Source organism: Malania oleifera, chromosome 9, assembly GCF_029873635.1.
Source record: "Malania oleifera isolate guangnan ecotype guangnan chromosome 9, ASM2987363v1, whole genome shotgun sequence".
Lineage (NCBI taxonomy): Eukaryota > Viridiplantae > Streptophyta > Magnoliopsida > Santalales > Ximeniaceae > Malania > Malania oleifera.
The window spans coordinates 54,158,891-54,175,261 of NC_080425.1; the positions used below are offsets into that span (position 1 = coordinate 54,158,891).

General features: G+C 35.7%; 1 protein-coding gene across 8 annotated transcripts in view; it reads right to left on the reverse strand.

Moving 5' to 3' along the window:
* Positions 1-496: 496 nt before the first annotated feature.
* LOC131163332 (uncharacterized) overlaps positions 497-16,371 on the reverse strand; it is a 31,389-nt gene continuing 15,514 nt past the window's right edge. For 2 of the 8 annotated variants that reach the window (XM_058119912.1, XM_058119911.1), the window contains exons 9-16: positions 14,490-16,312; positions 14,132-14,240; positions 9,410-9,590; positions 8,909-8,976; positions 8,667-8,782; positions 6,741-7,619; positions 1,059-1,155; positions 497-893 (exon numbers count right to left, since the gene is read on the reverse strand). In XM_058119912.1, the coding sequence (XP_057975895.1) occupies positions 877-893; positions 1,059-1,155; positions 6,741-7,619; positions 8,667-8,782; positions 8,909-8,976; positions 9,410-9,590; positions 14,132-14,240; positions 14,490-16,312 (3,290 nt within the window). In that variant the 3' untranslated portion in view covers positions 497-876. Of the gene's footprint in view, positions 1,156-6,740; positions 7,620-8,666; positions 8,783-8,908; positions 8,977-9,409; positions 9,591-14,131; positions 14,241-14,489; positions 16,331-16,371 lie in introns of all 8 variants that reach the window. The other 6 variants (XM_058119906.1, XM_058119907.1, XM_058119905.1 and 3 more) reach the window with 3 other exon arrangements.

Sequence of the window (16,371 nt, forward strand, 5' to 3'; positions counted from 1 at the left end):
TAAATTTACTTCTTTTCTTTTCTTTTTAACCTTTCCCATCTCCAATTAAAGTTTGATATCCAAGCGAACATTTTGTTCTAGTGATTTATTATGGATGACAAATGCCGGTTGCAATTGAAAGAAGTTGGCGTGGGACTCAAATGTAAAGGAAGCCCTTACAACAAGCATTTTGTAATGGAACCGTATAGACCATTAACCTCATAATTTTTCTCTCTTTTTCCTTTTTTCTGAACTCTCTTATTTCACATCTCTTCTTTTTTATTCCCTTTTTCTGCAATGGAGACTAATTTACCTTCACTAACACAAGTTAACAAATGTCCAAATGTATACTCGCCTATTCTTTGGCAGTGGAAATTAAAAATAATTTTACTGGAAAGAAAGATTCCTTTAAATCATGTCAATTTAAATGACCCTTGGCAACAAACTCGAAGCTCATGTAACATGTTCAGCAGTTGCTCGTAAGAATTTAACCAACCCAACTTCAAGAAAAGAGAAATTAGAGAAGGAAACAAGAAATAAAATTTATGAGAAAAATCCTAGTACTTGAGCATAGCAGCAGAAAGCTACCATCATGTGAAGGAACTTACGAAGTGTTTGAGGCCCTACTACATGGAGAGTCGCGTCTCCACATACAACCTAGTTGAGAGTAAACCCTAGGGAGATCAAATCATAATTGTAAAAAGTTGCTAATCAATATGAACATCTACAAACTAGATTTTACAACTGAGGCAAGAACACTTCCTCTCCTAGCTTTCTCCACTACCATAAATATACAAAAAGAACAAGAAGAAAACAGAGCAAGGGCTATCATGAACGCATCGGTCATCCGGTAATCATGAAGAATCTCTTGATTTCCACAATCGCAAGGAGCTCCTCTCAACCATGGTTAATACCTGTTTGACCAAGCAGCTCCACAGTTATTCCCGCATTACAACCAAAATTTCATGCATGCAGATGTGCATGGACCGAGGGACAAACCAAAAGGGCAACAACTCCAGCGGACTGCTGTTCTATTAACCCATAAAATCAAACATCAGATCAAAGCTTGAAGTTTTTACCTCTAGAAACACCCCTGCTCTGGCTTTTGTGGCCCTTGTCATGTGAAACAGATGGTATCTTTGAGATGATCATAGAGCTTTGCAGCCCCTCCAGTAGCTGCAGGTAAGCAAAAGATATAAGCATTTCATTGCAGTCTATAGAAATGCTGAAGGAATGAATTCAACTTTCCATTTCTCATTCACCACAAATTATGCCAAATCCACTACAATAAATAGGCAATCTTAGATGAAATTTTGACAAGAATGCATCAGGGCAACCACAAGTATAACGCAATCTGCTATGATGAAAAGGTTTGGAAAATATCTGACACAAAAAATGTAAGACTGTAGTAACCACAAAAATGCCAAATCAAACAGCAAATCAGTATGAAGACTCCAAAGCCAGTTACTTTTTGTGGCAAAAAATGAACCTAGCAATCCAAAGATTCAACTAAATATTTTTTAAGTTATTTTCTAGTCGGAAAAATAGAGAACTATAGCTTTAAAATTCTTTTTTAGTTATTATATATAATTTACAGCATCTAAGCATATATACTGCCGCTGCACATTTGAAGTGCATGCTGTACCACAATCCCACTCCTGCTATATTTGGAAAGTCAGAAATGACCCCCCTGGCCTCCTGCCACACCTGGATCCCTCTCAAACCCTCATTAAATACAATAGACAACTGCATTTACACAAAGCAAATAAAATAAAATTAAGAACTCTAGGACAAGTTCTCATACGTGGAACAATGACAAAAATTTAATATTCATAAGTAGTAACTCAAGAATATAAAAATAAATAACGAAAACATCAGTGGTAAGCTAGGCATAGCACCTGTTGAGGATTACATAAAGGAATTGGGGGTCAAGATGATTTGGGCACTTGCAACCTAGAAAAAATAGTGTTCCATGCAGCAGGGTAACCTAGAATTACTTGGACTGAGATAGTAAGAAATTGACAACACACTTTAACTTTCTAAAGATATTGTTCGACTCTGCAAAAATGACAGCAGAAGGTAATTCACATGGTCAACCCACCGAGTGGGACTTAGGCCTGATTGTTATTATTAGATGATATTTTAGATTTTTGGGAAATTTTAGACTCCATAATTTTAGTGAGGTTTGTTATGGAAATTCGTATGATAAGTTCTAATAAATATTTAGGTATTATTTTGAGAGTTTTTTTGGGAAAATTAGGGTACTTTGAGTCTTATTGCTATGGATATTGGACCTTCAGTTTTCTTAGCAACTCCATATTTAAAATACAAGCCTATATAAAGGCACCAAAGTAGAAAATAAGAATGATGAGTATTACGATGAATGTAAATAATAGGGAGCTGTTCGCTCAATTTCCATCATCAATGTCCCTCTATTATTCTCATGTCTTCTTCCATCCTCAGTGTCCCTCTATTATTCTCGTGTCTTCTCTCTTTTTCTCTCTTGTTTTCTCCTCATGTCTCCAATTTCTATTCGCCTCCCTGGTTTCTTCTTTATCCTCTGATCCTTTCCTTGAAAGAAGATTTGTTGTGACCTCCCCAAGTTCATCAAAAAGCAATGTTTAGTATGAACAAGTAAATAATAACCAAATGAAATTTCTTCTTCAGCAGGCATCCTTTCAGAGCATGGGTTGTGAAGACAAGTTAACATGAACAATTTTATAAGTCTTAGCCACCAGAAAAAAGGAGATCCGTGATGTTTTTTTCCTGGGGAAGGGGAAGGGGTATTCAGAGACGTCAATTTGGAAGATCTAAACCACAGCTTGTCAAGGAGGCCAAAAAGGAAGAACTAAGAACGTAAAAATAAGCGATGTACACAAAAAAAATGGCGGAAGAAAATGAATAAATATGCTCATGAAAAACCAAGGACGCAAACACCTCTGCAAGCATCATAATTCAAAAACAACAATGAAAAACAAAATACTAAAGCAGGCTGGAAGAGAATTTAAAGTTTAAAATGAGCACATAATTCAACTGATATCATTCATATATTGATAAAATAGGGCAATGCAATCAACCAGAAAAAAGGTAAAGCAAAAACAGAAAAGATAACAAGAAACAATAACCAATATCCTGCAATCAAATGCTATACCAATTTGATTGACTCACAGATAACTGTCATATTTTATCTGCTAGTTGCGCATAAAAATTGAGAAATGATGAAAATAACACTGTATGGGTAAAAAAAAAAGGTAAAAATATCACAGATACACCATAAGATAGTTGACATAATAATTTTATTGGAATCATATCATCAAGTCTGTGTGCATGTGTGGACATCTAAGCATCCCCAAGCTTGGGAACTGTTTAGTTGTGGGAAACATTTTATGCTCTTCAATTTTTAGTTTTCCAAAGAATTATAAAAATTTTAACTTATTTTTAAAATTTTCAAGATTCATACTAAAAAGATAGAAAATAAAGATTTTATCAAAATGTGCAAAATAATTTTTCATTTTTCATTTTTAGATTTCAAAATAATTGCAAAAAAAGATAACTTGTTTTCCCATTTTCCAAACTTTGTATAAGGCAATACTTAGAATTATGGAGTTTGGGGCTTGAATTTGGATTTATGTGGATTTAAAAGAAATTCTATACATAATCCACACAAATTAAAGTCTAGCATCCGAATTCCGTGCTAACATAGTAAGAGTTAAAAATCTAAAAAAATAATGGAAAGATGTATTCCAACTTTTCTACATAAAATATAAAATTGGAAATAAGGTGACATTTTTGTAATTATTTGAAAAATAAGAAATGAAAGATAAAACTATTTTCACAAAAAAAATAGTGTCAAAACTGTTAATTGTTCACTTATTTCATACAAAGGCTGAAAAAATGAAAAATTAACTAACTTTTGTAATTTTTTTGGAAAACTAAAATGGAAAACAAACTGTTTTTCAAAACTAAACAGGCCTTTGGTGTCACCTTTCTAAGCTGCTCACTGCCCACATAAGACTGTTAAAAAAAAAAGAAGGAGCTCTCAACAGTTAAATTGGAAATTCATCTTATGCCTTGTTGGCTCATCAAATTTGAGGCTCATTCAATATTCAGATGGGTCTCATCAATCACACCAACAGTATTTGAAAAAATTTGAAAATTTCAGAAGAAGTAAAATTTTACTACATAGCCGAGGTCCACCTATTTCAGGATGGTGCTCAAATTCAATCATAAACTTAATCTAAAAATTCAGATTATTTTCCCAACAGCTCCACAAGACTGTTAACAAATTACGTCACATCTGGGTGTTAGTCGAGCATTTCACATGCAAGCATGCACACATGTCTGTATCATATAAAATGGAACAAATTGAAGGGAAAAAATGACATTGTACAGATGCACGTATCGCACACATACAAATTGTATCACAAAAGAAAGGTCTGTCATGCAAAACAAAGGCTCCATTAGTTAGCCCAATCAGTGAAAACCAACTTTCATTTTTCTTTTCCTGACATCTTTCTTTGCTGGAGTAACATAACCTAAAGGGTCTTTTAAGACATTTTAGCCTTAGCATATTGCATCAAATCCATCTTTTCTCTCTTCTCAATCAAAAGCAAAAGTTTTGGGTCTCCTAACCCTCAAAGAAAATATTGGTCTTTTCTCTCCCCCCCAAAAGGGGGTTTCCGCATTCCTACAAGAGAATAGAATATATTGTGATTTTTGTAAAGTTTTAGTGGCTCCATTGACAATGGATGTTTGGTGATAGTTTATGTGAACTGATGGCCTTAGTCCAGTTGTAGTCATTCTTCATGTCATGAATGCCGAGATAGTCAAATTTGAGTGCTTAAAGGATGATTATTCTGCTTGTCCTGATCCTGGAATCATTTGTCAAGAGGTGGGTGGAGGTAATCATAGAGTTTGTAGAATTTTTCATCCATGAGGCTTATGCCTTCAACAACTCTAGGTTACACATTCTACGCACTTATTTTATGGATGTCCCAGTGTGAGAATTGCATGCCAGAGGGATACTGATCATTTGGGGAGAGAAAAGATAATTTCCTTCATTGAAGAACAGCATAGCTATTATATCTCCCACTAACGTACTTGTCAGCAAATGAAATCAACAAGATAAAACACAGGATTTTATACACCATTTCATTTGCCACACAAGCCTTTGAGAGACCTGAGTATAGACCTTGTTCATTGACTCCCTAAATCAGCCTAGAGACATGGTTCCATCTCTGCTGTAGTAGATCAATTCACCAAAATGGCATTATACGATCTTAAATCCTGCCATGATCCTAGTACAATCCTACCATCACCACTGATCCTACCAATCCCCCCAAATACTATCAATTTGTGATTCTATATAGGATCAAGATAATTTTGGTAAAGTAAGATCATAGATCTGGATCCCGATTTAACAACCATGATCCTGTTCATCTCCCTTAACTTTTGCATGTGAACTCTCCAATGGACAGATTAACATTGATCATTGCTTCTCTCTTATTTTCTTTTTAAATTCTATATGACTGGTTTGGTTAGGTTCACATCTTTTAATTGAATCAGTAGTTCAGGACTAAACCGGTTCAGGGCACAGGTTAAGCAGAAAAATGCTCTACTAGTTTCTATTTATCACGAGACCCGCGACTCCTCTTCAGAGCATTGAAGAGCTCAATAGCATAAGCAAGAGCAATCAACAGTAGAGCACAAAAAAATCAACAGAGGCGTAAACTTCAAGTGATGGAGCTAGAGTTGAAGCTCCATTAGTGATAAATCTTGTTGTTCGCTGTGCCAGTGGATTTAGGCGGGAACTTGGAGGGGCTTGGACCAGGTAAACAACATAGTACCACAACAGCAGCATAGTGCCTCTAATTTCTTCTCTTTAGCAATAATGATGATTAGAGGAACACAGAGATTGGGAGTTGAAGGTATGGGGCAGGAAACTGTCACTGACATTGCTGGTGCACCAAGCAGGCAGCAATGATGTTGGAACTGTGGAGTAGTGATGGTGGACCGTGGACATATGCTTGATGGTGATGATGGATACCAAGTGATGGCAGCTGTGGTGGCTGTGCTCTGTGGTACCAAATAATGCAGGACCTAGCCACTTAAGGAGACCTATCAAACTAAAATCCTACTTTCTAAGATAACTACGAGAGAGCATTTGGAGAAAAAAAATTAAAAAAATATGTAAGTATGATTTCTCAATCTTGCTCATCTGTGACCTCAACATCCTCCATCAATAATTATTCCAGCTTTTCACTTAATATGAAAAATTTTAAAACAATTATAAATAAAGTGACTTTATTTTGACAATAGAGGTCATACAAGGAAACTTCTCTAGATGCGCATAAAAAATAGAGCTTAGTTTCATTTTGGCTTCTATATAGCACTTATGTGCCTGTCATATAGAACCCAAAGACAAATTCTGTTAATGTTGTACAAGCAGAAAAGCTATGAGCCATGAAGTGCATGGGTGGCAAAGAGAAATTCTGTAAATGTTGTACATCTCAAAAATCTACAAGACCTGAAGTGAATGCGCTACGCACCTTGCATCACAGTTGCATGCACACACAAATGGGATGGATGGGGATGGGGATGGGGATGGGGAAGGAACTAGACTACTTATCATAAAGAGAGGAAAGTAAGAATCATGTTCATTTAAGTTATTTTGATGCATCAATTTACACCACAAGAATTTTTCAACACGTTAATAGAAACACCTTACTTGGAGATCTAAAATAAAAAATATGAGGACTTACTCTTGATGTTGGCTGGATTCTCCGGTTGGATCTGCGGGGCTCAACAACCTCAGATGTTGATTTTCCAGAATTACCATTAAAAATTTTGTCCTCCTGAATTCTTGCCAACTTACCACCAGCTGGAGCAAGCTTTCCTTTACTCACACGTGCGGATTTAGCAGTTGATGTGGACATTTTCTTACTGCCTGGAGCATCTTGTGGAAGAGGTAATGATGAAAACAAGATTGGGCCCTCGGCTGCCCCCTCAGCATTAGCAAAGGATCCAAACTCCTTCAGATTCTGTTGGTCTATTGCATTCTCATCCTGGCTAATAGAATCCTTGATATTATCTAAATCATCTCTTGAAGTGTCTTCTTGAGAGGCAGATAATGTAGATGTCAATAAATTATACTTTTGAGTTGTGGTTCTACTAGAAGCATTTTGCTGTTTTCCGGACTTAGGAACCTTAGCCTTGGATTCAGCTGCCCGTTTTTCTTTGAGATCAACTCTAGATGCACCACGTGATCCTTGAGGCATTAAGAATTTTGAAAGTTTAACTGAATCATTTGCTTCATTAATTTTAGTGCTCTGATTTGCAACATAATGCTTGCTCACTTCCATAAATTTTCTTTTCTTTCCAGGCTTAGGGATACCAAATACCACTCTAGATCCTTCTTTTTGCAAACCAGTTCGTATAGTTTTGAGGGTATTAGGCTTACCATCATTCTTTGAATTCTTACCAACATTAAATACCTTATCATTGACTGATAAAGCAAGTAATTTTGACCCTTCAGGTTTTCCAGAATCCACCATTTCAAAATTTTTTGATGTCTTGTCTTTCCCTTTCACCTCTACTGCAGGGCTTCCTAACCTTGGTCGCTTTTCCCGTGGCGTATCACCCTGAACACCATATATTAAACTCCGGGATATAAATGCAAAATTGGAAATAAGAAAAACTGATATAAACTGAGAAAACAAAAAGAGTTATCTGTACTATCCAATGTATTCATTGTGTAAAACATTGTGTTTGACAAAAGTATCCCTATGCTCATACAAAAAATACCTGCTTGTGGGTCTAATAAGTACAAAAATATTCTTAATTTTTAATAATATAAATATACTCCTATATGGGCCTACATTATTGCAATGTTATATTAAAAAATATTTTTTGCTTTTAAGTTTATTAAAAAAAAATTACACTTAACATTGATCTATTCCAGATGCAATTGTTCATGTCCTTTCTTAATTTTTCTTATGCAAATATTCCTTTATAGGACCCAATGATGGTACTTTTATCATCTTCTGATCTCTTGTAATGAAATAACTACTTATCTTGCTTGACAATATATTAAGTCTTAAATTATCAAAACAGCAAGCCCCATTTTTTCACACCAAAAAAAATTTTACTTTTGCTCAATCATTGTGAGGGCAATGGATATGAATGAAGATATCTCCAAGTTCAACATTGTATTTCTAAGAGGTTAAGATATGTCAATGCAAAAAGCTATTTCTATACAAGATGGCAGAAACTTCATCTTTCATCCATTTTAAATTTTCTTTTTTCTTTGATAATATAATCCATATTAAAATTAATTATTGAACTTGATATCCAATCTATAAAGTACTAATAAAAATTCAGTTCCAAAATGAAGAAAACTTTCATTGTCCTAAACAATCTTTTGCCACGCTTCTTGCATCTGGTATCTACCTACACAAGGCATGTGCTTTATTAGAACTTAGGTCACCTCACTTGCCCTTTAATTTTATTAAAATTTTCAGATGCAGCATATGCATCTTCTTAAGAAAAATTCAGAAAAAAAAAAAAAAACAAAAACAAAACAAACAAACAAACATATGCACATGCAAAAATGACATAGAAATGTACGAAGAACTTTGAAGTTGGAAAAATAAATAAATAAATAAAATATGCACACACAAACATGACACCTCACGGTTAGAAGAATCATTCTCCCCTGAACTGGACCATTCAGTCCACTCCCCATCCTTCCAAATAAGAGATGGGCGAAGGTTCCAAGCTCTAACAACTGATGTTTCTCCTTGAGCTGCAAAAAGAACATACAAAAAATATATTACTTGATAAAATATATTTCTCAAACAAGAACTTCAACAAACTTCAAATTATATGATGAAGACACATATTAAGAAAGGAAATTTGATTATGCAACTACCTGGAAAATGGACTGTTAATGCAGTTTCATCTTTCTTGTTCTTTTCTGTGACAACTCCTTCCCACCAGCTGGGAAAAAATAAAATAACACAATCAAACCCAATTAATGTGCTTCATTATAGACAGAAACTGAAAATTTTTAACAGGTAGCATATAGGGATCCAAACTCTAAAACTTATCTTGTAATATGCAATGTAGTTGTGAATGCCGTATTAAGAGGAAAAGAGGGGGCAGTAAAGAGAAAAAACAATCATTCTAATACACACACACATATAAACATATACCAGAAATCCAGTAATGTCAAGTTTAAAAAAGAAAATTAATAAAGCCTTCCATGACTCTCTTGATGGATCAGAAATCAAGATGTCAAATTTTGTCGACATTTCTAAGCTCAGGAGGCAATTATCAATAATGAGCAACTGGTTTGGAATGCTACTAGTACTCAAGACCATGCAACATAAATGTAATTACCTAGTATGTTACTAAAAATGTACATGCTTACCATTCTTGTACCCATGCGTCAACTCTGTCTCCAACAGACCAAGTGTAATTGCCCATGACTGCTCTTCGCCTCTTCCTTGTTCCTTCAAATTGTGTTGTCGTTGCAGAACGGGCAATTCGTATTCTAGGCGCATTGTCTCCTTCACCTTTAAGAGCCACCCATTCCTTTAGCTGCCCTGAGCCTGAATAGGAGGGAGACCAAATTAATATACATAATGAAGTAACAATCACAAAATTTCCTGAATAGGAAGGATATTCATGTAGGCATACAAAATAAAATCCATTTTAATCCCCACAATTCAAAGAGGATTATTCTTATGGAGCTTAACCTGCAAAACTTATCGAGACAAGTGTGATACAGGTATAGCCCCTTTTCAAAAAACAAAATAACCCTCTGTGTGTGTGTGTGTGTGTGTGTGTAGGTATTGGTGAGTGCAGGTACACCTGTGTCAAATTGAAACTGTGGCAAGTAATGATGAATTGCCGTTGATATATGATGAATGATGAAAAAATGAGTTGCTGATATGTGAAATCATGTTTGTATAATATTCACATTATACTGAATGAAATGAGCTCAACTATTAGTTTAGGACTCCTGCAGTAGGATTATTGAATTAATGATAATAAAATATTTTACGCTTGACTGGGAGAACAATTATTGTAATCTTAAACTTTTTTTTTTTATAATTTCAACGCCGTTGCAAATGAATTTAGCTATGAAGGAATTCAGAAACCTGAAAACTGGTCAAGGGCAATTGTAAGATTAATTTATTTTTTCTTGTAATGAATTGAAAACATTTTTTTTTTTTAATATTTTTTCTGTTCTCTTTAAGCATCTGATTACCATGTTAAGTTCATGTTGACATTCTATGACATGCGAATGCAATCAAATTAATATTATAATAAGGGGTGTTCAGCTCATTCTCTTTGATGCCCTCCAAGAATCACTTTCCCATGAATTTTATGCCTGGGAATAGGATTACCAGCTCACAGGAATACTTTTGTTTGCTCTGTCATTAGACTAAAAGGTAAGATTACAACATTTAGCATAATATAGATATTCTAATTATTTCAATAATATAACTAAAATATCTCTAAACTTGGAATTGTACTAATATTACGTACATTCTTTTAATGTGCATATGTATATAACAATGTATAATAATAACAATTGTAATAAAATTAAATAATTTATTTTAATAATAATAATAATAGAAGACTCCAAAACTTTTGATTTGGGAGAAAGCTTCATTTTTTGCTACATTTTGGGCTCATTCTTTTGAGGTTTTAAGTGTATTTCGCTGTCCGATATCCATAGGGTCTGGAAGGCAACATTGGCGCAAGTAATTTGTTTCCTTTATCCATTCGCTTCTGCAGCAAAGGAGGACGATGGCTTGTCCTATTTTCCTGTAATTTTGCCTTCTTTATTACATTAATGAAGTATTTGTTATCTAATAATAATAATGGCCAAAAAGGGCATCCCCAGGCCATAAGACTCCCTGCTTTGTGAGGGTAGGGGGGAGGGTCGTCACAGTGCACACAGCCTTATCCCTGCTGCTTCTATCCAGAAAAACTGTTTCCTTGGCCTCGAACCATGAACCAGTCACAAAGGAGCAACCTAACCCATTGATCGAACAACAATAATATTTACTTGATCATAATAATGGAAAAAAATTAAAATAATTTTTGATCGAAAAAGAAGAGATTGTTTTTAAGAAGTACAAGGAGCATAAGAAATCCTCCTTAAAAGATACAATAACAAAAAACACAAAATAAAATAAAATAAAATAAAATAAAAAATAAAATAAAATAAGAAATCAAAAAGCATAGCCAGCAAATCATGCTGTAAATCCAAAAATGTAAACTCTTTGAGACATCCTGCTGCAAAGCCCACAGGAAGGCCATATACTGAATCATATCCCAAAGCATAATCAAAGAAATCCTCTTCCTGAAACTAATACCAGCATTCCGCTCCAACTAAATCCTTACAGAACTGCAGAAATTGCACACCTGCACAATGCCAAACCATCTTTACCCTTTCCAAAACCTCAGAGAGAGAGCCAACAAATCCTCCATTGACTCTGGAAACACTTAACTTTGTCCAGTAAGACAAAAAAGATTACTCCACACCCTAGAGAGTTAAGCCCATTGCTGTAAAAACCAGATATCAACCTCCCAACTGCTTTAAAATTGAAATCCTCAGCTCAATCCCAAAATCCCCTTCCCTTCCTGCCATTTTGCCCTATGCTCAAAGAGGATCCCAGATTATTCATAATCTGGTACCAGATATAGTGAACCGCCCCCTAACTGGCAACTATGGTGCCCTTTGTCAGAACTGATCGAAGAGCTTCAGTGTAGGAAGTATTCTGCCTTCTCAGCACGACAAGCTCCCAATTTCCTTGATCCTTCACAGATTTGTGGACCCACAATTGGCACAACAAAACATCATCCCTTTAGCCTTCAAATTCTCTCTTCTCAATCAATAATTACCTTCAAGGCACAGAAGAGCTTCCACCATGACCATCCATCTGCCTCAGAAACCCAGGAAAAAGAAAAGCGCTGCCTGAACCTCCCTCTTATACCCTTCCAAACACAAAATCTTTCCCCACATGTTCCCAAGTACCTCTAGATGAAGGAAGCCACCTTCCTCACTCTAAGAAGTAAACCCACAAAATTCTTATCTAAACCAAGGCCAAAATCTGAGTCAAAACCACTGAAAACTCTTCAAATTTTCAGGATTAAAAAAGACAATCGGCTACCCACAAACTTGGTAATAAGGATCAATTCATTCTCCATTCCATCAAATTTAAATACTTTCATTTCCACCTTGAAAGAATGGTGAAACCCCATGAAACTCAGTTTGTGGTAAAATTATGGATAATAAGCCTAAATTGGTTGAAGAGAAAATTAGGTACATGAAATTAGGTAGGGTAGGAGGAGAAAACAAGGTAAAAATCCAAAACTTTAAGGAAATTCAGGCCCAATAGGTTCGACAGCCCAGTGCTGATAATCTTTGTAGGGGGTGAAAAACTCATTGTTTGGATGCTGGAAGACTGTTGGGACAATGTCAGAGAAATGACAGCAATGCAGATTCACTTGAAGCAGCACAGAGATGCAGCTTAGCTATCAGAGCAGCATCATATCTTCACGTCATTGAGCTGGAGTCTTCAGCACATCCTCTAGTTCAGATCAGTAAAATCCATTTACTGAAGGATTACAGAACTCACTAGAATATGTTTCCATAAAGGGGAAAGAATTGTTAAGCTTGCCATAAAATTGTCACGAGACCCCAACTACATTTGGTACATCCATGTGGCTGCACCAAACACAACTAATAATAATAATAATAATAATAATCATAGTTTTTAACTAACATTTATAATAATAAGCATAATAACTTAAAACAATATATTTATAATAATTAATAAATAATAATAATGAGAATGATTATTACTGACAACAAATAATAATTATTATTTAACAATTAGTAATAATAAAAACTAGAATGCTTAAAATTAATCTATTACTAATAGAAAGGTACCCCCTATCAGACAATTATTCTAAACTGATTTTTCAAATTCTTAAAATGCCCCTGTAGCTACCCATCGTTTTTACTAATTAAGGATATAACAGTGAATCTGATAATACAATAATTTTTTCATTTAAAAATAATAATAATGAGAACTTCTAATAATACATTTTATTTTTACAACAATAATCATTAATCATAATAACGAAAAGATTAACAGCAACAATAAATACTACAACTATTATGATTAAAAAATAAAAATAATTAAATAATCAAAATATAGAAAACTAATAACTATAATTAAAAAATAATAATTTTTAACTACAAGAATAATAATATTTGATAATGACCAGAGCAAGGAAAACAAATAATAATATTTTTACAACAATAATCATAATAACGTAAAAAATTAATAGGAACATTATATAAATTATTATAATCACAACTATAATTAGTAAATAACAACCAATAGTGAAATAAATAACAATAAGAATTTTTCATAACAAGAATAATAATACTTGATAATAATCATAGTAATGAAAACAAATAATAATATGATAATTTTTAATATTTTTTACAATAATAATCATAATAATGAAAAAAAAATAATAGCGTAAACAAAGGCCAAATTCCAGTGAATAATCCAAGCCAAAACCCCCCTAACAGATCTTAAGGTACATATTACATCCCAACTAACCAAAGGTCGTAGCTCTAGGCCCTTGACATGGAAACACCCACGAGAGTAGTTGTTTTAAACCATGCTATAACATACTTGATGGGGAAGAAATCTCTTCAAACTCAAAGCACAGTGGCAATAGATAACATGAGTATGAGAGATGAGAAAGTTTGAAAACATTTGATGCCACTTCATTCAGCACTAACGCCCATTTAAACAGCATTAACACCCCATCTTTCAGGATAAGGTAGCACATCTTTAGATGTCCTACCAATCATGTCCTCCCAGTTTATCATCCATGCATCATAAAGAAGTTATATGCAAAAATAACAATACGAAAGCTGCAATATCAGCTAAAGATCACAGAAATTTGCTACAAATCCTAAAAAACGCCATGCATTTGCATATTTACTATACATCATGCATGCATCTTTAAACAAGGGTTTTCACATTTCTACATTAACAGGTTTTCAGTTGCATGAATTAATTCTAAACCCAAATTAAACACAACCTCTTACCTTCATCTGATGGAAGTTCAGTATAACATACACAAGCTTTTCCATCCTTCAAACTCAACACATTGGCCGAGAACCAAGCTGCTTTATAACCATCCCCATCTTTGAAAACCTAATATAAAATAAGCCTAAAGTTAAAACCAGCATAAATAGTACATAAGCATCCAAAAGCACCACTAAAAATTAGTGAAAGAGAGGAAACCCAAGCAAATTTCACCAAAGAAAGATCACATACAGGACTAAAAAGCCCACAAACTGTAATAGAACATGAAGGAAATCGCATCATCACACAGGATGCTACACTATTAAAGTTGAAACATTTTAGGGAAAAGTAATAATAATAAGTTTTTAGCTCACAAACCTCAACAAGAGAACCCTCTTTGATGTTGTTCTCTTTCAACATATCCTCTGCTGTTTCACACTCAATATTAGCAGTGATTGAAGTAGGTCTAGATACAAACTCAGATTCAGGAACCACCCCAATGGTTTTAGCTGAATCAGAAACTTTACGGCCCTTCTGTCCTGCCAACTCCATTTCATCGTTTGTACCAGAACCCAACCCATCCACTAATCTTACACGGTCCTCCGCCAACTCTCTGATTGCATCACTTGGAGCAGACTGCACCCCATGACTTGTAGCCAGTGCTCTTCTCTTTTCAAGGGGTCCCACAGAATTCTTAGCAAAATTATCTGGACCTTCTCCAAGAAGTTCAACATTAAGTTGTTGTCTGACCAAGTTTGATTTCACAAACTGCTCAGATGATACCTGGGGTACTTTCTGGTAACCCTCTGGACCAGTTTTCACTAGCTCACTCAAAGGCAGAGGATCACCCATAGCAACAATTTTTCCAGCTTGTGACACTGCTTCCGCAGCAAGCTCAGCAGCTTTTACTATGGCATCCAAATTTTCAGCTCGTTTTGAGGCAGCTGAAGCTGCTTCAACCTTTCTCCGAGCAGCCTCCCTAGCAGCAACAATTATTGAAGTCGCACAGCTTGTTCCATCCACACCCTTCAAAATGGATGCAGGAGTAGCTTTTCCCAAATTATTCACATCATCAGAAAGGGAAATGTCATCACTTCGGTTAGAGTTTCCAGCACCAGTTGAAACCAATGCTTCATCAGCCATCAACTTTGCTTGCAATGCTGCATTTGATGCAATCTCAGCAGCTGCAGCTGCAGCCTTTGCAATGGAAGCAGCAGCTGCTATTGCAACAGCCGCAGAAGCTAGTTTGGCTTCAACATCAGATACTAATCCAGCATTCTTCCGCTTTTCCATCTGGCTCCATATTCCCTGGCTGTGCATAACTGCTGCAGCAGCATGAGCTGAAGCTTCCTCAGCCTGTAGCTTAGCTTCCTTAACTTTGCTAAGGGTCTCCTCTGAAAGTGCAAAACTCTGCTCTGTGTCATGATTCCCAGTTTTCGCATTAGCAGTGGATGAGACAGGAGAAACAGTGGTGATAGCCATATCAACATCAGTGTTTGAAACAGTACGAGCAGGGGTTGAGACAGCAATAGATGTAGACAAATGACCAGTTACACCAGAAGCAGGAACTACTTCTGCCTGAGTTTGTGATAGCAAAGTGATCTGACCAAGACTGTCATTAACTGGGATCTTCTTTCTCTTTCTAGACTTCTGACCAACAGTCTGCTGGCTGGGTGATGATGTAACCTTTTTTGTGTCAGGCGAGGAAGAAGCCCCAGCTACAACACTTGCCTGACCCCCGCTATGAATCACAGGACCGAGCGAAACATGCTTTATACTGGAAGAATGTGGCACAGATGATTCTCTAACAGGTGTTAATCGAACTGTTTCAGTAATAGGCACCGTAGAAAAGCGAGCACTGGCATCAAGAGCAGAAGTTTGTTGAGAAGCAACCCAAGGAACTGGAAAAGGAGCCTGGGATATCCAAGAAGTGTTATGTCCAACGAAATTTCGTAAAGGTGGAGTTTGGTAAGGAATCAATGGAGAAAGAGACTGATGATAATCCAGAACGGCTCCCCTTGGTATTGGACTGGACTGCTGCAGACTATCACAAGGGCTAGACATACTCCAAAGTGGGGATGACAGAGCCGTCATAGAATTTACGAATGTCGCAGGGGTACCCTTGTTGCTGGCTCGACCAATGGGAGTAATTTTGCTTTGAAGAGCACCTTGTTTGCCTGCCTGATCATGAGATCGAGCGCCTGCAGACCCCACCAGTTCTAAAATCCACTTAGACAGTAAGCAAAAGCACAATAGAAAC